A 26120-nucleotide genomic window follows, 5' to 3' on the forward strand; every position below is an offset into this window, starting at 1 on the left:
AACTCCCTGTAGCCAGCCCTGATTAACCCTTTGGCCACAGCTGTTTGGACCAACAAAATTTTCAGAATACTCTTCAAAGGGAGCGCCAAGTAGAGCCTATTATAGTAATCCAAAAAGGATGTAACTAAGACATGTACCATCATACCCAGATCTGGCATCATAAGAAAAAAGCACAGTTGGTACTCAGGTTTAAAACGTGAAAGGCACTCCTGATCACTGCAGAAACCTGGGCTTCCAGGTTCAATGCCAATTTCAGAAGTAACCCCAAGCTGTGCTCTTGTGGCTTCAAGGGGAGTGTAACCCCATCCAGCACATGCTGGATCCCTATTTGCTGATTACTATTTCCAGACTACTAGAAGCACATCTGTCTTGTCTGGAATAAATTTCAAATTGTTTGACCCCATCCAGTCCATTACTGATGACAGAAACTGCTGTAGGACCAGGACAGCTTCCTTGACTTTGGATGGAAAGGAGTAGTAGAGTTGGGTGTCATCTGCATAGAGACTGAAAGTCGTTGCCACTTATCAGATGAATTCTATATGGCATTCCATTATCACTTTCTGGCCACTGGAACACCTAATTCATGACAGGTTGTTTAATTAGATAGGCTGAGTTACCGTAAGCAACAGTCTACTTAAGCCTTCTTAAGTGTTGGAATCACAAGGTATTTATATGTGGATATGCCCAACTCTATGTTTTCTTTCCACTTCAGTCCAAGAAAGCTCACTCATGGTCTGTTTTCAGTCTTGAACCAGATGAGGGTGAAGAAGTTAAAACTTAATGCAAACTTGACTGAAGTTCTCTGGATCAGTTAGAATGATCAAGTTCCAGAGCTTCCCAGTTCTCTGTGTTTATTCCACCTTTGTAAGGCTCATCTTTACATCTCTTTTGCTGTGTATCAACATTCTGATTTCCATTCTTGAGCTGAGAATAAAGTTAAGTGCTTTGAGAAACAGTGATCAGGCATTCAGACAATGTGGCTAGTCCAATGAAATTGATGAGGAACAATAATAGCTTCAATTCTGGTGAATTCCTTCAAATCTCTTGGGAAGACATGTGGACAAACATCAACATTCTGGAAGAAGTTCCAGAATGTTGATGTTTGTCCACATGTCTTCCCAAGAGATTTGAAGGATTTTTTGAAGGCAAAGTTGATGGAATAATTCCAGAAGTTGAAAGTGACATTTGTAGATAGTCCATGTTTCACAGGCATACAATAGAGTTGGAATGACAGTAGCAGGAAAGAGGTCAGCTGTTACCAACAGTGCTATGGATTTGGAAGAGGCACAAATAGATGATGAAAGGCAGACATCTGCCAAGAGGAAGGTGCATCAAGCAAATGCTTGCTGGGACCGCCTTCCATCTGGAAATCTGTGTCTTCACTGCGTAAGACCATGTGGATCCATAATAGGTTTCTACTATCACTTATGTACCTATTGCCATGGAAGACAATTATTCTCAACCACGAATGATAGCCCATGATGATAAAGGTGATATTTGGATCAGTCAAAATACAGATCTAAAAAATTCAGCCTGAGCTGGATGGTGTTACACTTCCAGTTAGGGGGACTATTATATTCAAACCTAAGCATAGATACTTGGATTTCAGCATTAACCAAGGATGTATTTGCATAATTAAGGTTCATGAAATAGCTAAAGCCATTTCTAGGCCCCTTCTACATAGCTATATAGTCCAGGTTATGAAAGCAGATAATCCAGATTGTCTGATTTGAACCGGATTATATGAGTCTACATTGTCATATAATTCCGTTCAAAGCAGATAATCTGGATTTTATATGGCAGTGTGAAAAGGGCCCTAGAGATGTTGGAACTGGCCACAGAGAGACATGCTTTGTTACACCTCGTTTGGATTATTGTCAATGAATTCAGGGGACTGAATTTGCTCTGAAACTTCAATAGTCAAAAATAATTGTTGCAGATTATTAACTGTGACTGTCTACAAGGAGCAATTCAAACGCTGGTCTATATCTCTCAGGTCCAGGACTGTCTGCCTCTGTTTTGAGAGCTTTCCAAGAAAGCCTTTTCAGTGGCTGAAAGCTTTAGAGCTCCTTTCCAAGAGAAGTTAGGCCCCATCTACAACACCAGATAACATCCAGATTATCTCCTTTGAACTGTATTATATGGCCATGTAGACTTATATAATCCAGTTCAAAGCAGATAATGTGGATTATCTGATTTGATAATCTGGATTATATGGCAGTGTAGAAGGGGCCTTAGACTGTTCTTACTACTCATCCCTAAATAGCCTTTACTAATGTTTCATACTTGGCATTTTGTTAAGTTCAAGGATATGATGGGGCCTGGGATTTGCACCAAGTATTATAGGCCACCTGTAGCCATGGGCTCAAGTTTCACAACTCCTGGTCTAAAGGCATACTGAATCCTAGCCACTGAACTGCATTGCCTGCAGGTTAAATATTTCTGATTCTAACAGCTTCTGGATTCTCGGATATTCCAAGTAAATTGACTCTGGAGTTTAGTCTGAATTTTAAAGGAGAAGTCCATGGTGTCAGATTCTGTCCATAAAATTTCTTTAGCATAGTTTCTTGTCTAGATTTAGGGTAAGGTTCAACAAAATAGATTCATTACTCCACTAATATGGAAGCAATCAGCCACCACTCAATTGAATGGATTCATTATCCTACTTGGGGAGCTCTGTGAATGTTGAGATCTGCTTTGGAAGAGTGAGGTAACTCTGGAACAGATTAAGGGGGACATGTAGAGAGAAAGGAGTAGTCTTGTATGAGAAGCAGGCTGGAAACTTCAGAGAGGGTTTTATAATGAAAACAATCACCCAAGTGCAACAACAACAACAAAACCCCCATTACCTCTATTGTTAGAGGGTCTCCATTTTTCAGCCACCTGTACGATGGCTTCGGTTTGCCACTTGCCCTGCATTCCCAGTATAGGTTGTCTTCTACTGCGGCTTCAAAATCCTTTATCAATTGAACCCAGTGAGGTTTTGCTTTGAAATAAAACAAAAAGAAAACAAAGGCCTTGAAAAAAGGTAATACTTGTTTTCATGCTAGAAAAGACTAAAACAAGTTAGCAGAGTAATTGACTGTAAATGTAAAAAAATGTACTGGGCACAAAGCTGTTCCTTAAATGATACATTAAAGTTACATTGTATTCACACGAGTAGTGTTATGGTGGGTGGGTAGGTGCTAATTTTGATGTCATGGCTCGCTTATACATAAGCGGTGAAGAGGAAAGATTCTATAAAAAGAGCGAGCAGCTATGAATTCTCAACTTCCACAATAATGTCTTGCCTCTTCAATTTATCAAGCTTGGGATACTTTTAAGTCATTCTAGCAGAGGATGGGCTGAAGACTCTGACAATTTGTTCTACACACAATGTGCTACTATAAAGAATAGAAATGAGAAAGTCAATGTTCTTTTCCTGCTATGCTGTCAGCTATCATTTTAGGCCTCATGCCTACATAAAAAAAATCATATTGCACATTCAATAATGGGGCCACAATGATATGCTCAGAAAGAAAAGCCAGCAGAAACCCCATTGTGACATTACCTCTGGCAATTCTTGTTATACATCACTGAGCATTCTTCTCTTTGTTACCTAAGCATAGGTGGCATGAATCAATATATTGTGACAGTCAAATGATCCCAAGATATGGTCCTGTTTGGACATGATAACACGTAAACAGCATTTTGAAGATAAAATGTCTCACATAAGGGTTGACTTAGATTCTGTCACTGGAGCAGAAGCTAACAACAAGGTGTCAAGCAATTCTGTGAGTGGGACTACACTGGATCAGTTTCACTTGGTGAGTACTGTTGTTGTGGACAAGCTGTTGTGGCAAGTAAGGAAGACAACCTGTTTTCTTGATCCCTGTCCCTCTTGGCTGGTCATCCAGGGAGGATATGCAATTAGATTTCAAATACAACAAATTATCAAGGGGAAGTGAATTTTCCACCCTGTTTAAAAGAAGCAGTAGTTAGAACACTGCTGAAAAAAGGAACCCTTGCTGGCTTAGTGGATTAAAGCCTTGTAACTTGAAGGTTGGGTTGCTGACCTGAAGGCTTCCAGGTTCGAATCCCACCCGGGGAGAGTGTGGATGAGCTCCCTCTATCAGCTCCAGCTCCAGGTGCGGACATGAGAGAAGCCTCCCATAAGGATGGTAAAAACATCAAAACATCTGGGCGTCCCCTGGGCAACATCCTCACAGACGGCCAATTCTCTCACACCAGAAGCGACTTGCAGTTTCTCAAGTCGTTCTTGACGCACACACCAAAAAAAAAAAAAAAACTGCTGAAAAAGCCCTCACTGGATTACCTGGACCTTAATAACTACAGACCAGTGTATGTCAAACCTTTCTGTTTTGGGCAAGATGATTGAGAAGGAAGTTGCTCTCCAGCTCTAAGAAGTCTTGGATGACACTCACTTCCTTGACCCATTTCAAATAATCTTCAGAGCAGGATACGGAATTGAGATGGCTATGGTTAGTGAATGATCTCCATCTTAACACTGTCAAGGGGTGTATGTTGCTGTTGGTGCTTTTAGATCTCTCTGTGGCTTTTGATATCATTAACTATAATATTTTCTAGAACATCAGGGGGTGAGGGTGGGTGGGTTAGGAATTGGAGGCACTATGCTGCAGTGGTTCCGGTCAGACAGGTTCCAAAAAGTGGTGCTTGGGGATAACTGTTCCTCAAAAAGAACTTTTATGTGGCATCCCACAAGGTGACATTCCATCCCCAATGATTTTTAATATTTACATGAAACTGCTGGGAGAGATCATCTGTAGGCATGAGGCGGGGTGTTATCCGTATGATGAGACCTAAATATATTTCTCCATGTTTTCAAAAACAGCCTCAGCTAAGGATAATGTGTCTCCTCTGAATGAATGCTTGGCGGAGGTAATGGGCTGGATGAGGAAAAACAAACTGAAACTGAATCTGGACAAAGCAGAGGTGCTTGCCACCAAGAATCCTAATCTGGGGATGGAGGTATGTCAACCAGTCCTGGATAGGGTTACACTTCCCCTAAAATACTGTGTTCGAAGCTTGGGAGTACTCCTAAATCCGTCTCTCCAAATGTCAGTCCAGGTAGATGGTGATGGTCAGGATTGCTTACTATCAGCTTCAGCTGATATGCCAGCTGCATCCCTTCCTAGATTTGGAGGACCTGAAGATGGTAGTATATGCACTGGTAAGCCCTACTTGATTTGGGTCCAGGTTACCTACAGGACGGCCTTTTCTGGTACAATCTGCCCTGAACACTTAGGTCTTCTGGCGGTGGTTACATCAGCCTTCCAGAAATTGGCTGGCAACTGTCACCTAGATGACCTTTTCATTTGTGGCCCAAGACCGTGGAATGATCTGCTAGAAGAGCTTTGACAGCTAAATGAGCTGCTGGAATTTAAAAAAACCATTTAAAGACCTATCTCTTCTAGCAGGCCTACCCAACCAGTTTTAATTACGATTTTTAAACTTTTGCCTTAGGTTTAATCTTTGTTCTGTGCATTTTAATATGTATTTTGTAGAAATATGTTTTAATGTGTGCATTTTGTAGAATATTTCAGATGATTGTGTATTTTTAGTGATGTTGTAAACTGCTTTGAGCCACGAGGAGAGGTGGGTAAGAAATCATCATCATCATCATCATCATCATCATCATCATCATCATCATCATCATCATCATTCTTGATCTAAATCATTTGTGATTATAAGGGTCTTCCCCAGCAGTTTGAACTTAATGAATTAGTTTACCTGATTCAAAGTGTTGGCAATGGCATTTTAAGTCTTAAAAGGGGCAGGAATAAATAACATAAGAACCACTTCCTTTCAAAATAGTCTCTGTGGTATAACATCTGATGGAGAAGCCATCTAAGTTGACATGAAGGCAGTCTTGGCTAATGTGAATGCGACTTTTTGTAACTAAATTATGATTAAATATCTAAACTGTTATTTACTCTATGAAGCTTAGGGCATGTCTACAATGAAGACAGTTTGACATCCCTTTAACTGCCATGATTCATCCTCAATTGGCTCCTTCTTTCACAATGTTTCAGCATAAGAAGTGTTTCTATGCAAGCAGCCTTTAAAAAAAAAAGTCTAAAATTTTCCATTTTATCCATTGCATTTGTGTTTGCTTTTTTAATTATATGGTTAGAATATTTGTGGTATTTTATTTTTGTTTTGTTTTTTACACCCTCAGTAATGCATAATTAGAAGGGGATCATACAAATCTTTGTATAAAATAAGATAAATGAAATTGTTGGCTCTGAGAGGCATAACCTAGGACAAATCTCTAGCCAACTATTCAACCAAAGGGTCTTTTGGCAAGTCAGTAGAAACACGTACACTTTGCATTAGCCCTGGGCATTGTTTTGTCTTTCACACCCTTTTCTCTTGGGTAGCCAATAATTTAAACCAGGGTGTATTTTGATATTTTGATTCCCTCTTCCTCTTGGCTTGAAATGTATTCTCTAAGTGCTATGGCCCTTAGTGACCCCAAAGTTTACTATGCTTTGGGTACAGGCTTAGTCCAGGTTCATTTGGATTCAAATTATTTCCATGAACAGCATTGACATTTTCACCACCTATGCATCCAGGATTTCAGCGCACAGAGGAAACTGCCTTTTCCAAACAAGAGTTGCTGCAGGAACACCAGCGATTTTCATTACAATATTGACAGTGATTTCCACTCTGCCAGACTGTAATAGCATCTTGGGTCTAATCTTATTCTCCTTTGTGCCTTGAATGAAGGTTGATTATTTGAGACTCTTGAGTGTTAGAAAGGAATTGTTTAAAGTTATGCCAGTTCTTTTGTGGGACGAATATTTTACTTTTATGGGGAATAAAATGAAATACTGAGCAAATCTTGACTGAGCCTTTCTGAATGATGTTTTTCCCTTTCTGCCACATCCTAGGGTCCCCCCCCTCAACTTGGAGTTGTTAGAGCCCTGAAGGTTGTAGCCTCTCCCTAGTTAAAATTTTACTATACCAGCAGATTTTTTCTTGCTAGTGTAGCATTTTGTTCTATGCATACAAAAGATTTAGTAGTCTTGCACAGTAGTCATAATTCCATAGCTCACACATAGGACTGCTTAGGTAAATTGCTATAATTCTCACAACTCCTTTCTGATTAGCTAATTTCTTGAATGTTGGAGAATATAGAAAACCCCTGCCTGCATTTGACTGCCCTGGTCCAGTCTAGGGTGTCCTTGATTCAACATTAATGTTAATCATGCACCTTTTTGATCCCATAATTTCTTTCTCTGTGTCAGCTTCTAGTTCTAATAGTAGCAACCAGCAGAAGAATATACCTCACAGGTCAGTAAAGAATTTACATATTCTTTCCTTGTCCTATTAACTATATTACTTGGGAATTCTCTAGTAGGTAAAGATTAACTACATCTCTTCCATCACATCCCTAAGAGTAAAACAAACCATTAAAACATTGCAATTATGCTTCAAGGTGATGAAATATGACATTTATACACTTGCAATTAATGCTTTGGGGAAGAAAATATTTTGTGTGGGTAGCTAGCTCTGTCTTGTAAAAAAAGAGCACTTAATATTTATGAACTCCAGTATCTGGATGACTTTATAGCACTGTTTCAACATATTACACAGTAGTAACTTTATACATGGAACTATGAAGGGATAGAAATGACTGTAACTAATATATTTATACAAGTGAATATTCTTTCTCCCATGCTTAATCTCCCATGTGGAGATTTTCAGCATGGGAATCTGAGCACTATGTTTTAAGTCTTCAAAGTGCTGCAGTTGGTATGCCTGATGCTGCATGATATGATGCTCCTTGTATCTCCTTCAGCTTCTAAAAATATGGGTGTTGTGTTTTTAGTTTTCCAAAATTACCTGCTGGAGGACACAATTAGTGAGTACTTGGATGCCACTAGTACTTTTACCATTACTAAGACTATGGAACTGGAACTGAGCCATGAGTCATTTGCTGGAGTGTCAAGATGAACGTTTTAACAGTACAAAGTGAAACTGTGAGATTATGTAGGTAATCTGAGGGACATATTCAATGCAAATATATTGTTAAGCAGGAAATAGCCCATTTATACCAAGGAGCATAAGAGCAGAGACAGAGCTGGAATCAGGAAAGGGCAATGAACTGGGAGAAGCACCTAGATCCTGAACTGGGTAACATGGGCTGCTGCTCAGCCAAGAACTACTGGTTCACATATGGAAATATTTGCAGACAAACCAAGATAGGCATCAGTCAGATTTTATGGTAATATGAAAAATTAGCTTAGAAGGATTCTTTTAGCTTGTTTTCCTTCTGTTTTGTGTTTGCAAGCAGTTCATTAATTCAAAGAGCCAGACAGAATTAATAACCTGTTAGTCCTTGATAAGATGTATATGACAGGAATCTTCCATGGTGATTCAGTGCTTTTAAAAAGTATATGATAGAGTTCACACCACTATTCCTCTGAATCCGTTCCCAGTATCCTCCAGCTAGTATGGCCAGTAACAACAACAACTTTTCCAAACACTGTTAGCTCCTCAAACAGAAAAATCCTCCTCATCCAACTAATTTTTAATGTATAGTTATTTGATTACACAAAATGAAGAGGAATGAGAAGCAGTGAATGCCATATTTTTAAACATGTTAAAATGAAAGGGGAAAAAAACTATTACTGATTTGGTATCTGAGGGTCTGGAGAGCAATCATTAAAAATGATTGGTTTGATCTTGGTGAAAGTGCAAAGGACACAAGAAGAAATATTTTTAGAATTTCTATTTTAATTAATATTTCTGAATTCTCATTGAAATAGTTTCCAGCCTATATTGAAAAGATAACACTAGTGAATTGGCATGGGTATGTGCATAGCATTTTGCAATAACAAGAAAATAAGGCTAATTATCAATGGTCTCATGTAATTTGAAATTGAGCAGTCATAACACCAAGTCAATAAAACATTTCAATATATGGTTAACTGTACGGCCCTATGGAATGGAAGACAATTAAAAACATACTAAAAGTTAACCTTTTGCTTAGTTGCTTTCCTAAATCAACCTCCAAAGGATGATGATAATGACATGTTAAAGTGGAGCATGGTGATGGGAAAGGGATATGTGTGTGTATATATTCATACTTCGTAACCAATTAGTACTCTAAAAATTGTAGTTATAGTGGCTTGATGGTGGAAAGCTCCACATCTATTCCCTGATGCATTTTAGATGTATCTATTTATGCAAAATTTTAATTTTTTTTGTATTAACGGCCATCACTGAACTGGAGGTTTTAAGCATTTTTTAAAAATTTCTTTCAATTAAGGATGTGGTTGGTATAATTTAAACTGAAAAAATTAGGATGTGTACTACTGAGATCTGTGCTACCACTAAAGGCTTTTCAAGTTTATATTGTAACATTTTAGATTTTGTGAATTTGATCACTGGAAATTATTTTCAGTAAAGAACAAAGAACACAACCCAGAATCAATGTTTTAGTGAATCGTAGGATACATGTGGCATCTGAAGGCCTTCAATATGACTAGTCTTACTTCCTGTAATAGCTTCTAACCAAAAGTTTGGAAAAGTTGGCACTACTATTATGCTAGAAGATGAATTTGCAAATGTTTGAGCTTACTGAAAAGATTTCTAAGCTGAGATACCTTACAATATGACAAGTTAATATTTTAATTCATAAGGCAATATCTTCAATTATGGAAAAGTATTTAAAAAATCTCCCAGGGTGCACAGAGATTGGGAAACCTAATTATAAGTATACATTTTCTGACTATAAACAGGTTGGTATTCTAATACATCACCCAAGCAAATGTCAAAGCAGTAAAGGATTAAATAAAACTGGCTAATCCTGTGATATGGATTAAAGAGGAGGGCCAGTGAGATAAACTCAGCATTTCTTCAACGTATGAGAAAGCTACATGTCTGGCATATCAATAAGGAGATTGATTTAGCATCCAAACGTATGCCTACTTGCATCCACAAATCTGTATATAGAAATAAAGTTTCTTGGAGTGATTTATTTGTGCATGTGTGATATTATAGCCTTAGCCAGTTCATGGAGAGTCTATTATTTATTTTATAAATGAAAAATCACACTGGACATAGAAATCATGAAATGTTAGATAATCAGCACCTGTGTTGCACAGTATTTAGCTATAGATACATATGCGTGTGTTGTATTTATTTTTTGCTTTGATTTTTCCTGGGACCCAGTTCCATTTCAGAATAAAAATATTTGAAAATATTCAAATAATGACGAAGAACTGTTTCTCAAGTGTCAGAAAACACGGATGAGAATCTAATGTTTTAGACTTATTATTTGTAAAATTCCCTTTTTTGCATAGAAATATTATTTTCTGCACAAAAAATGCTGCTTCCTGCTGGGGGCAATCTGCAAATTTTGTGCACACTCCACAAGTGCAGAAATGTGATTTGTATACAAAATGGTATTTTCAATGCAAAAAACCTCCTATTTTGTGTGCAAAAAAAATTTAGTGCAGTGCAAAAATACCCCATGTGATTTGCATAGAATAATTATCAGACTTCAGCCAGACTTTGAAAATGGCACAGTTTTTCAATATTTTCTTGCAGCAGGAAGAGGCTAAAATACTCTGTGCTTCCTTTGAGAATGAAATTAGCATCCCAACTTTTGTTATGGCCCAACTAGGGAAATTTAGACAGACAATTTGTTCTTAATGAGACAACTATCTCAACACATCAAGGCAGCCTGGTGACAGTTTGTCAATCCCTGAAATAGTGCCATTTGCACAAAATGCCTCCATGCGTTGTGTATTTTCTTTCTTTGTGAAGTGCAGCATAATATGTGCTAAGCACACAAGGACTGCTTGATCAATAAAATCCAAATAATCCATCCAATGCTTCTGATATGTAAGGTCAATGAAACAAGACAGAAATAATGCAATAAAACATGAATTTAAACAATTTGCATAGATATCATTCTCACAAATTCAAAGCTCTCTTATCTCTCTCTTTTTTTAAAAAAATCTCATTGTTTCACAGTCAAGGAGGAAAAGATCAAAGATCAAAGACTGAGAAGTGAAGGAGTTAAGCAAGGATTTGAATCTCTCTCTATTTGTATACTGACTATTATGTTAATGAGATATATATAATCTATCTTTATCCATTTAATGCCAATCAAGGTTGAGGACAATCTTTCATTGTTTATCTCAAATGTGTATGTTTTAGAATGCAATCATAAGTGATGAAGAAGGTCATCAGGTGAGATGACAGAAAACCAGTGGAAAGTATGATAGAATCAAATACTTTTCTTACAAAATATTGGGAATTGTAATGGTGACGTAATTTTGTATCAGCACATTTATGGTGGCTGTGGCCTGGAAAGGTTTTATATCTGATCTAATTTTGTTCCTTCCTCACCTCATCCCTTTCAGCTCTTCTGCTGGAAGATTTTAGCCAGCAGAACAATTCTGCCAGCAGGAGACTCATTATGAGGTTTGGTAGCAGAAGGGCACACCTGCTGGCACAAGAGATTTGTGCCTAATTTTCATCCCCTTGCAGTTGACATATTTCTGAATAAGAATTCACTGCTCATTCTTTAAGCTTTTTGAACTATTTACAACAGTGCTACTCAAAATGATGGTCTGTGAACTGTTGCTAGTCTGACTAGTCCCGTTGACTGCCAGTCCACAGAACATTTCCAGGAAAACAAGAACCAGTTTTAATCAATTGGCACAAAAATGGTACTAGTTCTTTGAACCTTAGGGAGAAACCACTGGTTCCCCACATCAGACAGCATCAGAAGCACTGCATTATGGAACAAAATGTGTAATGAAAACTTTATATCTGCTTGTTTGCCTGGATGGTGCTGTGTAAACTTTTCCAATTCAAAAACACTCCTTTACTGACCATTTTTACAAGAAAATTGAATTTGTTGGGAGTAATCTTCTACAGAATTGTCAACTACCACTTAGCTTGCAAAACAGTTTGATATTAAGAAAGCAGAAATATGCTTTGTTGGCATTCAGGGGTATATACTTTAAAATGCACAAGAGGCTGTTCTGCTGCTATGCATCTATTTGCTATATTACAGTGTATCTTCTCTCATATTAACTTCCCTCAAAGCTATGATTATGTTTAGAGAATGCAAAGAAGGCAACATGCCCACAAAATTCACATAAGGCTGCAAGAGAAGCCAGACTACTGGAGTAATAAAAAAGAGGAATAGCAAAGAAAAACCCCCAGACACAAAACAATACAGACAATATGTGATGCTATTGGGAAATTATGACCTTTACACCAAAAGAGTAAAATGTCATCTTTGGATATCCAAGTATTCAGTTGAAGTGGTAATTATTAGTTTGCTGTATTTCTTCATACAGAATTCTATATATCTGAGAATCAGCTGAATCTGGTACAATGTGATCCTGGCCATTGCCCCAATCTATAAATCCAGGTGAAATCTCAAATAGCCCTCAAACTTCTTCATAAGTTTTTCTTTTAAAAAGATACTATGCAAAGGTTCAACCTTGAATAAAACAACAGCTGGGAAAGGCTACAAGCCTATGCAGAGTCACTTGGTAACAAGCATCATTGAACTCAGGAGAGGTTCCCTTTAGGTATCTATTTGTTTCATAAATGTAATTAAATTGTTTCCCCTAGCAGCTCCTCTTCCTCTTCTTGCAAATTGCTTCCGCTGGCACTTGCCAGTGTTATTTCTTTCCGTCATATCTCTGTTCCAAATTCCATCTTTCAAGGCTGATAGCATGGAAATTGATCTATTTTAGGGTAATTAAATGTGTAGAATTATGTAGAGGAACATAACTGGATGGTGCTCCATTGCCCTCCTGCAGCCATTCTCCAAGAACTAGTAAATTAATGTAGAGGGAGAGGGCTGCATCAACTAAAAGCTGGGATGAGGATGAGAGAGGAGATATTGCATAATTCTACCAGGCAGAAATTTTTACTATGTCTTCTTGCCCTGGTGCATTAAAGATAGTGAAGCCCTGCCCAACATTCAACCTCTTTGTAGAGATTTCTTTTCCTTCTTAGTATGCAGTAGGAAGATCATAGTTTTTATAATACTTTTTCTGTTAAGCAACTTCTTACCATAATATGTGAGGCGTCCCCTTGCAATATTTTTTCCTCTAGAGTTTTCAGTAATGCACTCATAGAGGCCAGCATCTTCTTGTTGGAAATTGGGAATTTCAATCATCCCGTTGGACTTCCTTAACATTACTTTGCTTGGAAAGGGGTTTCCATCTGTTCTTCTCCAGTTTATCCGAGGAACTGGGCTATAAGAACAAAATTAAATGAACACATTTTAATATTTTAAATAAAATTTTAATTACTAAAAGGAACACTACAAAATATCAAAGGAGTTATATTTAAGAAAGATTATATTTGTAACATTTCAATGAATAGCTTAATATGGTGATGATTTAGCGATCTGACAACTTTCAGAGGATCTACTATGTGTTTATTGACAGTATTTGGTAATTCAGAACTTGTATCTTGTTAACCAGTTCTAAATATATATTATTCTGCTGCAAGATTTCTGTTTGGTGATATCCTAGAGGCCTCCAGAAATCTCAAAGGTCTAAATCCAATGTTAGTCCCAACTAGAGTGGACCAGACTCAATAAAGCTTACATACATATAGACCTACCAGGTTCTTTCTTTATTATTCCATAGATCTACTCTAGTTGAAACAAACAACTGAATGAAGGCCTTTGTTATTTAATAAAAATAACTCTTTTATTGGTAAAAATTCAAGCAAATGAAATAAACAAAAATATTGTTGAAATATAGACTTAAACTGAGTACAGTGGAAAAGAAAGTGGTTCATTAAAATAACACTTTTGTCAAGATAGTTACAGATTGTTTCATTTATAATCCAACATGACTGTAATTTACCATTAGCTATGTATAGCTAATGCATGATTGCAGTATAGCTAAAGCATGATATATCAAAAAGTCATGTTCACATGTTTGGTTCAACACATGTGAGGCATAAGGAGAGTTGTCAACATAAGAAGACATATAAATCCTGCCATGAAATTCAACATTGACCATAAAGATCTGAAGAGGTCTTATAAACTGGAGCTGGATCTACACTGTCATATAATGCTATTTGGAACTGCATTATATGGTCAGTTTAGACATATAATGCAGTTCAATGCAGTTGGGTCAAACATGGTTACACAACTCCTGCATTCAAAAACCCAGTCTTAACAGGATTTAACATCATGGGAGCTCTGTAACTGTGTTCAACAATATGTTGTTAGGGAATCATTTTCAGTCTTTTGTGCTCAGTTTGCAAAGATGCAACTTATACTTAGGTACTCTGGAGCTTGAGGACAGAATTTACAGCCATCTCTAATCCTATTTTAACCCTATACGTGTTCAAATAAATGCCAGAAAAAAGCCAAAATCTTCACTTTATTCATTTATTCTAAGATCTAATTTTCAGTAACCACAATATTTATAAAACTCGATACAGACTTACTTTCCAAGAGCAAAGCATTCCAATTTTACAGTTGAACCTTTGGCAGCAGGCAGTGTTTCAGGAAACTGCACTTCTATTTTGGGTTCATATTCTCCCATTACACCTGTTGCTCCAGAAAAAGAAAGACTTTCTTAGAAAAAAAGCCAACGTCTTGGAAACCTGTTGAGTAACTGTAGAAATGACTGCTACCTGGATTTCTGCTTTTATATACAAACTCTTCTTATTTGTTGGTTGACAAACGGGCCATCTAGCATTCTCTGCAGGACACATTCAAAACATGGAATAATAGCTTGCTGGTAATTAATTGATTTCCCCAGGATATAACTACACTGCATTATAATAGTAACCAAATAAAAGATTAATTCTATTCTTGAGCAGTAAAATAGTAAATGTTTATTTTTATATTTCCAGGAGAGGGGCTTCACTAAAAGATGGAAAATGAATAGTTAATGGATGAAGCACTGGCATATAGGAGCCTCATTCTGCTGTCTTGTACTGTGTTATTGTTGCTGAGATGACAACGAAGTACAGGTTTCCCTCACTTATCACTGGGGTTAGGTTCCAGGACTACCCACAATAAGTGAAAATCTGCAAAGTAGGGACACTATATTTATTGTAATATTTATACATTATTTTAGTAGTTATACACTATTTTAAGTCTTTATCAACCAATCGTGTGTTGATAAATCGTCTCCTTCTCCTGACTACCACCATAAATGCAGAGTGATTAATAGGTTGTTCCAAGGCCCACTGGATGTTGTATTTTTCTCTTTGTGTGTATAGGCAATACGTGCAATTATGATTGGAATGGCTCCTGGACTATGATTTTAGATTGTGTAGTTTTTAGCCATTGATTTAATGTTTAGATGTTTTTAAAAAACTTTTTGGTTTTTAATGTATATGTTTATTTTATTTTATGCCTGTTTATGCGGCATTGAATTGCTATCTACTTGTAAGCAGCTCAGAGTCCCCTTCATGGTGAGAGAGAGCAGGGTATAAATATAGTATATAAATAAATAGGCAGAGAAGGAAAGAATGCTGATTTTCTGAAACTTCCTTTACAGGCAATGGAAAATACACTAGTCCTGCACTGTATTAACTTATCCTCCAATCACTTGCTCCCCACCTTTTCTCCTGGCTAGTGTGAGTCGTGGACTCCCTCTACTTTAAATTATCCCTTTGTCATCTCAATGGATTGCAATTCCATAGTAATAATATGTTTTTACATGTATAATTCTTTAGCATTATACATGCAAAACCTGCATCTTTGCAAGGCAATACATTCTGGTATTGAAAGGGTTTCACAAAATTATGCATGAAACAATAGCATTATTTTATACATTCAAATCATATATTATTGCAATACAGAAAAGGATAAACCTACCATCAGTACGCAGTACTAAGGGTGTTGGCGAGCCAAGACTGTGGGAGTTTGTTACTGTACTTGTCACAACACATGTATAATTGCCTACATCAGATGACTCAACTTTGGCTATGTAGAGGTGCCCGGTTTCCTGAGAAACAAATCGCCGGCTGTCTTCTTGTACAAAAGAAGGGTATTCATTGAAGATCCAGGCATAAGAAAATTCTGAAAATCAGCAAGAGAATTTATGGGAGTATGTTGGAGCAAAATGATCCCATGTTATAGTACTCTGGGAAACAATTCATAGATAGTCCAAACAATGGGGAATAACCTGCCACCATACACACCATCAGCTGTTCACTGGAAATTTCAATGTACAAAAGGATGTGGGATTTATGCCACTGTTATCTAGCCAATGTGATGCTGAATAGCATGGGAAGGTTGATTCAATAAGAATAGTATTATCTATGTAATTTAATTTTATAGATCAGCTTGTAGTTGGAATTTGGGGTTGTTGTATTAAGAAGCTTTTCCAATAGAAGCTGTGCATGCTGTCCTCATCTGAACTCATACAAGGTTATTTGTATATACTGTTAAGATGAAAAAACAAAGACTCTGCAGCTCCTATCAAAGTCAATTACAGTTTAATTATAATTTGACTACTCCACCTAGTTATTAAAATACCATGTCAAATCCCTAACTTCCCACAATCAACTAATCATCAAATAATTTGCTCATGTATAATCTTGAAATCTACATATGTGCCTAGAACAAAATGTGTAACTACAGAAAAATAATATAATTGATTAGTTTTTGTACTGCTTTGGAAAAAAAATGACAGGGAGGGAGAAGAAAAGTTAATGTCCAATATGTTAAATAGTGAATAAAGTTAAATATATATTTAAAATATACTGTAATATTTGTGGTATCCTTTTAACAAAGAGATCAGAAGTGATGGCTTCTATCATTATGTTTAGTTTTCCTTTATTAAATTCATTCCATTATCCTTTATTAAAGTTATTCTATTCAAAAACTATTCAACTGCAACTGCAAACAAGGAGATTTTGGGTTTTTTTACTTTTAATTTTTTTTCTTATTTAAAACGTTATATCTTTCTATCAATGGTTTTCAAGATAGCAAACTATAATATAAATTATATAATTTTATGATAGAAAACATAAGCAATAAAACCCAAAGATGTGAATTGCAGTTTAACCTTTATAATGTGTTTGGCTTCTTCCTTGATGTAAGACTGTAAAAATATTCCTTGATGTAAAACTGTAATCAGAAAAGGGCCTCAACTGAAACAAGAGATACTCACTTCTCCAAACATGTTTCAGTTAGTGATAGATGAAAAATAGGAACTCTCCTGAAAATCTTCAAACCTGAGATCAACTCAAAGGTAGACAACCCTCAGGCTTGGAAGGAGGTCACCCATAGAAGGAGACGCAGGACCAGGCAGCCTCCGCAGAACTCCTCTGCTCAGCTGCATTTACACAACAGATTTGAAATTCTTACATCATTAACATACAATCAGGAAACACATCTTGTGGAGGACCACAGTTTCTTAGATACCACTCAGTGGACCATCCTGGATCAATGCGCAGGGGATAGCCCTGACGGGGACAGTGCATCACCACAGTCACACTTATGTAATCATGCAAATGCTCCATCCCCAATCATAGACCAGGAGCAACAGGAACATCCTTGGGAGAGTAATGGGCTCTCGGATGTATCTCAATGGATTGTCATTGATGAATGCACTGGGGATGTTGAGGAGGAGGACAACACTTTACACCTACATGATTCACTTCAACAGGAACACTCTTCAGGGGACATACACACTGTCTTGCACAAAAGGGACCCTGTCAATCCTCAAAGGAAACAGGTCTTGGTAGTAGGTGACTCCCTCCTTAGAGGAACGGAAGCCATCATTTCCAGACCGGATGGGATGGCTCGAGAAACATGCTGCCTCCCGGGGGCAAAAATACACCATATCACTCAGAGGCTCAGCAGGCTCCTAAAGCCCCATCACCCTCCCCACCTTATGTTGATTCATGTAGGTACCAATGACACCGCTAGGCATACTTTTCAAAAGATCACAAATGATTTTCGAGCTCTGGGAACAAAGCTAAAACTGTATAATGTACATGTGATCTTTTCATCCCTCCTCCCCGTTGTAGGACATGGCTCTACAAGGGCCGGAAAAATAGTACAGGTCAATAACTGGCTCAGAAAATGGTGTCAAGAGGAGCATTTTGGCTTCCTTGACCATGGTCTACTCTTCCAAGAGGATGGACTACTGGCAAGCGATGGGGTGCATCTCACACAAGTAGGAAAACATCTTTTTGCACACAGACTCACAAACCTCATCAGGCGCACTTTAAACTAAATCCACTGGGGGAGGGGAACAACAGCCTGGCGAACACTATATTACCCACGACCACAGGGAACCGCCGTAAGGCTAAACGGAGGGCTGCACAAACACAGCAAGGACCAAGTACAGAGAGCACAATAATCCCAAATAAACAGTTCGAGGGGAGGTCACAGGGGCTTACATGTCTTTACACTAATGCTCAGAGCATGGGAAATAAGCAAGACGAACTCCAACTCCTAGCACAGCACCACACATACGATGTCATAGGCATCACTGAAACCTGGTGGGATGACTCCCATCACTGGAATTTAACCATTGAGGGCTATAACCTCTTTCACATAAATAGAACAAAGGGGAGAGGAGGGGGAGTAGCTTTATATGTCAAAAACAGTTACGTTGCAGAAGAAATGCAAGACTGTAATCCGGGAAACCAGCTTGAAAGCATCTGGATAAGAATCAAGGGAACCGGGACTCAAAAAGATCTTGTCGTGGGTGTCTACTACAGACCTCCGAGTCAGGATGAAGGACTTGATGAAGCCTTCTGTCAACAGCTGACCAAACAGGCACAAAGAAGAGATATAGTAGTCATGGGCGATTTCAATTATCCCGATATCTGCTGGAAAACAAACTCAGCCAAGAGTACAAAGTCCAACAAATTCCTCACTTGCCTTGCAGATAATTTTATGGTCCAGAAGGTAGAAGAGGCAACAAGGGGATCAGCAACTCTTGATCTAATCTTAACAAATGTGGAAGACCTGATCAATACAGTTGAAGTGGTTGGATCCTTAGGGGCAAGTGACCATGTGCTCCTGCAGTTTGCAATACAAAGGAATGCTGAAACTAAGACAAGTCAAACACGCATTCTGGACTTTAAGAGAGCTGACTTCCAAAAAATGAAGGAAATACTGAGCGGCATTCCATGGACGCCGATATTAAAAAACAAGGGAGTTAAGGATGGATGGGAGTTTTTCAAAAGTGAAATACTCAAGGCGCAAATGCAAACAGTGCCAACAAAGAAGAAAAATAAGACAAGTGCAAAGAAGCCAGAATGGATGTCCAAAGAACTTCTAACTGAGCTAAAGCTCAAAAGTGACATGCACAAGAAGTGGAAAAGGGGAGAAATCACCAAAGAAGAATTCAAACGTATAGCCAACTCCTGTAGGGAAAAGGTTCGCAAGGCTAAAGCGCAAAATGAGCTCAGGCTTGCCAGGGACATAAAAAACAACAAAAAAGGTTTTTTTGCTTATGTTGGTAGAAAAAGGAAGAAAAAGGAGGCGATAGGGCCACTGCAAGGAGTAGATGGGGTGATGGTGACAGGGGATAGGGAAAAGGCAGAACTGCTTAATGCCTTCTTTGCCTCGGTCTTCTCACAAAAAGAAAGCCATCTTCAACCTCAGCAACATGGAATGGACGAAGGATTGGGGGAAATCCAACCCCAAATAGGGAAACAAGTTGTCCAGGAACACCTGGCCACTCTAAACGAATTCAAGTCCCCAGGGCCAGATCAGCTACATCCAAGAGTATTGAAGGAACTAGCGGAAGTTATTTCAGAACCACTGGCAATCATCTTCGAGAGTTCTTGGAGAACAGGAGAAGTCCCAGCAGATTGGAGGAGGGCGAATGTGGTCCCTATCTTCAAGAAGGGAAAAAAGAACGACCCAAACAATTACCGTCCGGTCAGCCTCACATCAATACCAGGCAAGATTCTGGAAAAGATCATTAAGGAAGTGGTCTGCAAACACTTAGAAACAAATGCGGTCATTGCTAATAGTCAACACGGATTTACCAAAAACAAGTCATGCCAGACTAATCTGATCTCTTTTTTCGATAGAGTTACGAGTTGGGTCGATACAGGGAATGCCGTGGATGTAGCATATCTAGATTTCAGTAAGGCCTTCGACAAAGTCCCCCACGACCTTCTGGCAAACAAACTAGTAAAATGTGGGCTAGACAAAACTACGGTTAGGTGGATCTGTAATTGGCTAAGCGAACGAACCCAAAGGGTGCTCACCAATGCGTCGTCTTCATCATGGAAAGAAGTGACAAGTGGAGTGCCGCAGGGCTCCGTCCTGGGCCCGGTTCTGTTCAACATCTTTATTAACGACTTAGACGAAGGGTTAGAAGGCACGATCATCAAGTTTGCAGATGACACCAAACTCGGAGGGATAGCTAACACTCCAGAAGACAGGAGCAGAATTCAAAACGATCTTGACAGACTAGAGAGATGGGCCGAAACTAACAAAATGAAGTTCAACAGGGACAAATGCAAGATACTTCACTTCGGCAGAAAAAATGGAAATCAAAGATACAGAATGGGGGACGCCTGGCTTGACAGCAGTGTGTGCGAAAAAGATCTTGGAGTCCTCGTGGACAACAAGTTAAACATGAGCCTACAATGTGATGCGGCAGCTAAAAAAGCCAATGGGATTTTGGCCTGCATCAATAGGGGAATAACGTCTAGATCCAGGGAAGTCATGCTCCCCCTCTATTCTGCCTTGGTCAGACCACACCTGGAATACTGTGTCCAGTTTTGGGCACCGCAGATGAAGGGAGATGCTGACAAGCTGGAAAGCGTCCAGAGGAGGGCGACTAAAATGATTAAGGGTCTGGAGAACAAGCCCTATGAGGAGAGGCTTAAAGAGCTGGGCATGTTTAGCCTGCAGAAGAGAAGGCTGAGAGGAGACATGATAGCCATGTACAAATATGTGAGGGGAAGTCATAGGGAGGAGGGAGCAAGCTTATTTTCTGCTGCCCTGCAGATTAGGACACGGAACAATGGCTTCAAACTACAGGAAAGGAGATTCCACCTGAACATCAGGAAGAACTTCCTCACTGTGAGGGCTGTTCGGCAGTGGAACTCTCTCCCCCGGGCCGTGGTGGAGGCTCCTTCTTTGGAGGCTTTTAAGCAGAGGCTGGATGGCCATCTGTCGGGGGTGCTTTGAATGCGATTTCCTGCTTCTTAGCGGGGGGTTGGACTAGATGGCCCTTGAGGTCTCTTCCAACTCTACTATTCTATGATTCTATGATTCTATGATTCTATGATTCTATGATTCTATGAGAGGGTTTGTATGGCAGAATGCAGTCTAATTGTTACAGATGTTTTATTCTTGGGGTTATTCATTTATTTGTATTGTGTGATGGCACTGAATGTTTGCCATCCTTTGCTGGAAACCACCCTGAGTCCCCTTGGGGAGACAGGGCAGGTTACACATAAAGTTTTTTATCATCATCATCATCAGATGATGATGATGATGATCTGGTCTCAAGTCATGTGGCACTTTTAAGTGATAGCCATCTATGGGCTCGTCTACACAGGTCACACATGGTGGAGCTGATCGAAAGTGACTTCAGATCAGGACCAGGGGAGCCTCCAGAGACTCCAGTCGGCTAGTGGGTGTCCACACTGTGTGGCACTGAGCCAGCCAAGTGACAGGAAGAAGTCTGCACAGCCAGTGGTGCTGAACCCAGTTCAGCACCACTAGACATCCACAATTACCATCCCCATCATGCCCTCGGCTTTGCGACGACCACTGGACACAAAATTACTGGTGCTATCATTCATTAAGTAACCTTGGTGGGTGTTAGGGCAGATTATTCTTGTGCATCATGGGAACACTATGAAGTCCATTTACCCTCATCCCACCTCAGTGGCCCATGTAGATAGGCTCTATTTGATCTGTACTATGTGATGAAGAGCAGTCAGAGAATGGTTTGTGACATGGTAATTACATATTTCCAAAAACTAATTTTTGTCCACTTGTAGCATTCTTAACTAGCTGAACTTTCTGGCACTCTTCAAAGGTAGATTCACAGAGAATTATAGTAGTAATTCAAATAGAAAACTAAGGCACTCTGAAATGAATGACATTTTTTGTGAAAACAAGTTTTAAGAAAGACAAAGAAATTTGCTGTAATTATTCATAATATGTAATTTGGTCCTTTGCCATGGTTTCACTAAAAAATAAGCTAAGTACTACATTCTATCTAGCATATTTACTTATGCAAAAGTAAAAAATGGACAAAAATGCCCTTCCCTCCCGAACTTGAGTTTATGCATGGGTCTATGCTGAAAATGCTTTGTGCTTCATGCCATTTTGGGTGTTTGAAGCAAAACAAAGTGGGAGTGGCAATTTTGAACAGGATATTCCTATATAAGTCCCGTGAGACATTATTATTATTATTATTATTATTATTATTATTATTATTATTATTATTATTATTATTATTAGGTTTTACCCTCAATATATCCATAAGTCATAACAAAATCCCTAATTTTCTTGCCAAAACCTTCCCTCTGTTGATGCACAATGTGAACTGATACACAAGTAATATAATTCATATTTCCCCTGAATTCACTGCAGGTCTTTTAAGGAAACAATCAAAACAAAGAATAAGAAAAATCTCATCAAAAGGTGTGACAATTTTTTTTTATCTCTCCTGCATTTTTCTTATGCACCCTATTAGAAAGGCATGAAATATTTCTATGGTGGACACCAAAGGGAACCATTGGTCATCCAAAAGGTATCACCAACTCTCATCATAGGATGTTCTAACCTGTGAAAGACTGCATGAAATACAGCCTCATCTACATTGCAGTAAATGCTATAACAAGAGTATTGCAGTCCTTCTTGTGCATCTGTCATGTGGTGCCAGAGCTTTATAAATCTTCTCAATTATGGCCTTGTCATTATGGAGCTCCCTGCCAAGGGAAATGCATTTGGCTCATTGCCTGTTTTTAAATAGGCTCTAAAGATTTTGTTGTTTACATCTGATTTTAGCTGATTAATGATGCTGGACCATGCTCTTAACTTTTAATTTTAACTCCTGCTGCTACTTTACAACTGAATTGAATAGTGTTTACAAGGTTATTATTGTGAATATTGTATTTTACCTTTTTAATGTGCTTTAGGATTACTTTTATTGTTACCACTTTGAGATGGTAGCTCAACCCTGAAAGATGTTAAACAACTATTTAAAGAAATAAAATTAACCACCAGATTCAATTGTCCCCAGAAACCTATTGGTATTTCATGCCAAGCCTGAATAGTGTGGAATATTGTGGATTAATATTGCAAAACCTTTTCTGTTCGTGATGAGATAGAACCAATGAAAGTGATGTAATTGATAAAATATCCACTTCTCATTCTTGCCTTTCTCCCATCTAAACCAGGTAGTTTCTGGCAAAGGTGGTAGAGGGCCTTTTATCAGGCCAGTAATATTGTACTAATGTCACCAAAACAGAACTGCATTTACAGAGAACAATAAATCTTAATGCATTTCAGTAAGAGTTTGAGAACAGGTAAGCTATCTCTTTGTTTAACTTAATCTTAAGATTCCATGTTCCTTCTTTTTTTTTTCTTGGAGCAAGGAATAAAAAATATTGCTTAGATAGCTAACTTTTTAATCATTATGTGGTAAACAGCCTTTGAGAGCAAAACAATATGGCCTCTGCCTGTAATTTTTTAGGGATAAAGGAGAAGCACAAAAGCATTTTACTTGTAATCTGAGGCACCAATATTCAGTTAGGAGAGGATGGGAAATAAATTACGCCGATACACAATAGGTGTCTTCTTATCAGATATGTCTTGCTGTTCAAAGCCTACACTGATAACAGCCGGAAGCATGCCTTTGTGATCTTGACAGGCAAATTTCACTTTTAAAAAAACTTATCCAAGAGATTTAAATTCCTCGTTATTTAACTCTCAACCAAATTACAACAGTTTTTTATTATCTACTAGCCCAGATAGATCAGCCCAAACATCTGTGAGTTCCAAAATGCACATTATTGCATTAGTACACTTTTGGCTGTATAGCAGCAACTGTTTATGCTACCAATTGGAAGTATTGTACTAGTTTTCATGGCTACTAGCCATGGCTAGTAATAATTGATTCAGTTTGAAAGCCATGGAAAAACTTTATTACATAAGCCAAAGTATATTGAACAAAACACATTCTTACATTGGTCAAATACTCTTTGTGTTACTAGTTTTGCTACTGTTTTCTGCACATTCATTGCAATTAGACAATGTTTCAAGATATTCTCAGTCAATGTTGTTTCTCTATTTAGTTATTACCCTTCTAGACTGCAACATAAACAAAGTTATCCAAAGTGTATAGTATACAATATAGTAAAAATGCAAAACTATAATTAAATTTTAACTACAATTAAAACTTGTTTGCTGTTTGCTCCCGTACCTTGGGAAGTCAGACTTGGCCATGGTAGTCCACACTCTGGTTACATCTTGAATAGACTATTGCAATGCATTTGATGTGGGGTTGCCTTTTAAGACTGTTCAAAAGATTCAAGTAGTTCAACAGGCAGCAGCCAGGTTTGTTACTGGAGCAACATACAGGGAACACACAACCCCCGTTACGTCAGCTCCACTGGCTGCCAAACTGCCACCGAGTACAATTCAAAGTGCTGGCTTCGGCCTAAAAATCCCTAAACAGTTCCGGTCCAGCTTTCCTATCTGAATGCATCTCCCTTTATGAGCCAGTTAGAGCATTAAGATCAGCCAGGATAAGCCGGCTCTTGGTCCCGCTGCTGTTGCAGGTGCGACTGGTGGGGACGAGAGACATGATCTTCTCATTGGTGGTCCCTTGGCTGTGGAACTCCCTCCCCAATGATATCAGATTGGCTCCCTCCTAGCATTTAGGAAGCATGTCAATACTGCTTATTAAAGCAGGCATTCAGTGATTGACAGAAATATGAAAAGACACCCGGGATTAATGCAACAGCTTAAATGTTTTACTTTGTGTCTGTGATTGCTATCATTTTATAGTTTTAATGGTTTTTATTCTATTGTTATATATTGTTGTTTGACATTTGATGTTTACTTATGTGAGGCACTGAATTTTGCCATTGATTATACTGTGAACCACTTTAAGTCCCACCAGGGGTAAGAAAAGTGGTATATGAATGTGATAAATAAAGACAGACAAACAATGGCTACAAAACCATATAAGAAAACAGGTGCCTTTACACATTGATAACCATGTGGATGTCAACATCCAAAGGCACTAAAACAATTCTCAAAAAGTTTGATAGAATGGACTTGATTGGGCACCAAAGAGATTATGATGTAGGCAAACCACTTTATAAAAAGGCGAGAGAGATTAGGATTAGGATTTCTGAATGCATTTGCAAGATTGTCTAACTTCCAATTATTTAACAATAGCAATTTTAGATTGAAGGGTTCTACACAGACACTAAAATCGAGTTAGGATGTGCATTAAACCCAATCGCTTCTGCTGTGGAGCAGCTACAAAAACCTTCAAGGAACTGGTTTGAGACTGGGATTATTGCAGATTGGAATCAAACCCAGGAGCCACCAAAAATATTGATGTGCATATCTACGTCGGTTTGGGATCATCCCAGTTTCTGATCAAATGCAGCACATTTTCTGACCTATTTTGGACTTTCTGCTGAGTTTTTTAAATGCAGTATTTCTGGCTTGATTTCTGCTACAGCACACATTGGGGATGTACATTTTCTGCACACCCATCCTTGAGCTGGCTTCAAATTGGATTATAATGACTGTGTAGAACTGCTCAAAATTCCATTGTTGGAATACCCATTCTCCAATCATTTTTATATAGAACTGTGCATCCTCCCACTATATAGCTCAAGGGATTTATTATACAGACACCTCCATTCTCTCAGACACCAAAGGAAGCAGATCTCATGAGCATGAAGTCTCTCTTTTCTAGATGAATGGGATTACACAGACAGGCAGTGCGGATGCTAACCTACAAGTAAATTCACGCAGTGCATTGCAAGTGCAAGTAGGCATTTTATCCAAATAAATGCACGTAGGAGTACAAATTTAATCTTCTGTTTATTTTATATGTCCATTGATCCTTTTAGAAAAACAGCACTCTGTGTTCCTTCTATAATCCACAGCA

At 38.4% G+C, this 26120-nt stretch overlaps 1 protein-coding gene across 2 annotated transcripts in view; it reads right to left on the reverse strand.

The window, feature by feature from the left end:
• Positions 1-26120, reverse strand: part of cntn3 (contactin 3) — a 286640-nt gene that overhangs the window by 81317 nt on the left and 179203 nt on the right. For both annotated transcript variants that reach the window (XM_008105362.3, XM_062973823.1), the window contains 4 exons: positions 15860-16063; positions 14476-14578; positions 13078-13262; positions 2850-2986 (listed from right to left, as the gene is read on the reverse strand). In XM_008105362.3, the coding sequence (XP_008103569.2) occupies positions 2850-2986; positions 13078-13262; positions 14476-14578; positions 15860-16063 (629 nt within the window). The remainder of the gene's footprint in view (positions 1-2849; positions 2987-13077; positions 13263-14475; positions 14579-15859; positions 16064-26120) is intronic.

The sequence above is a fragment of the Anolis carolinensis genome, chromosome 2 (genome assembly GCF_035594765.1).
Source record: "Anolis carolinensis isolate JA03-04 chromosome 2, rAnoCar3.1.pri, whole genome shotgun sequence".
In the NCBI taxonomy this organism is placed as follows: Eukaryota; Metazoa; Chordata; class Lepidosauria; order Squamata; family Dactyloidae; genus Anolis; species Anolis carolinensis.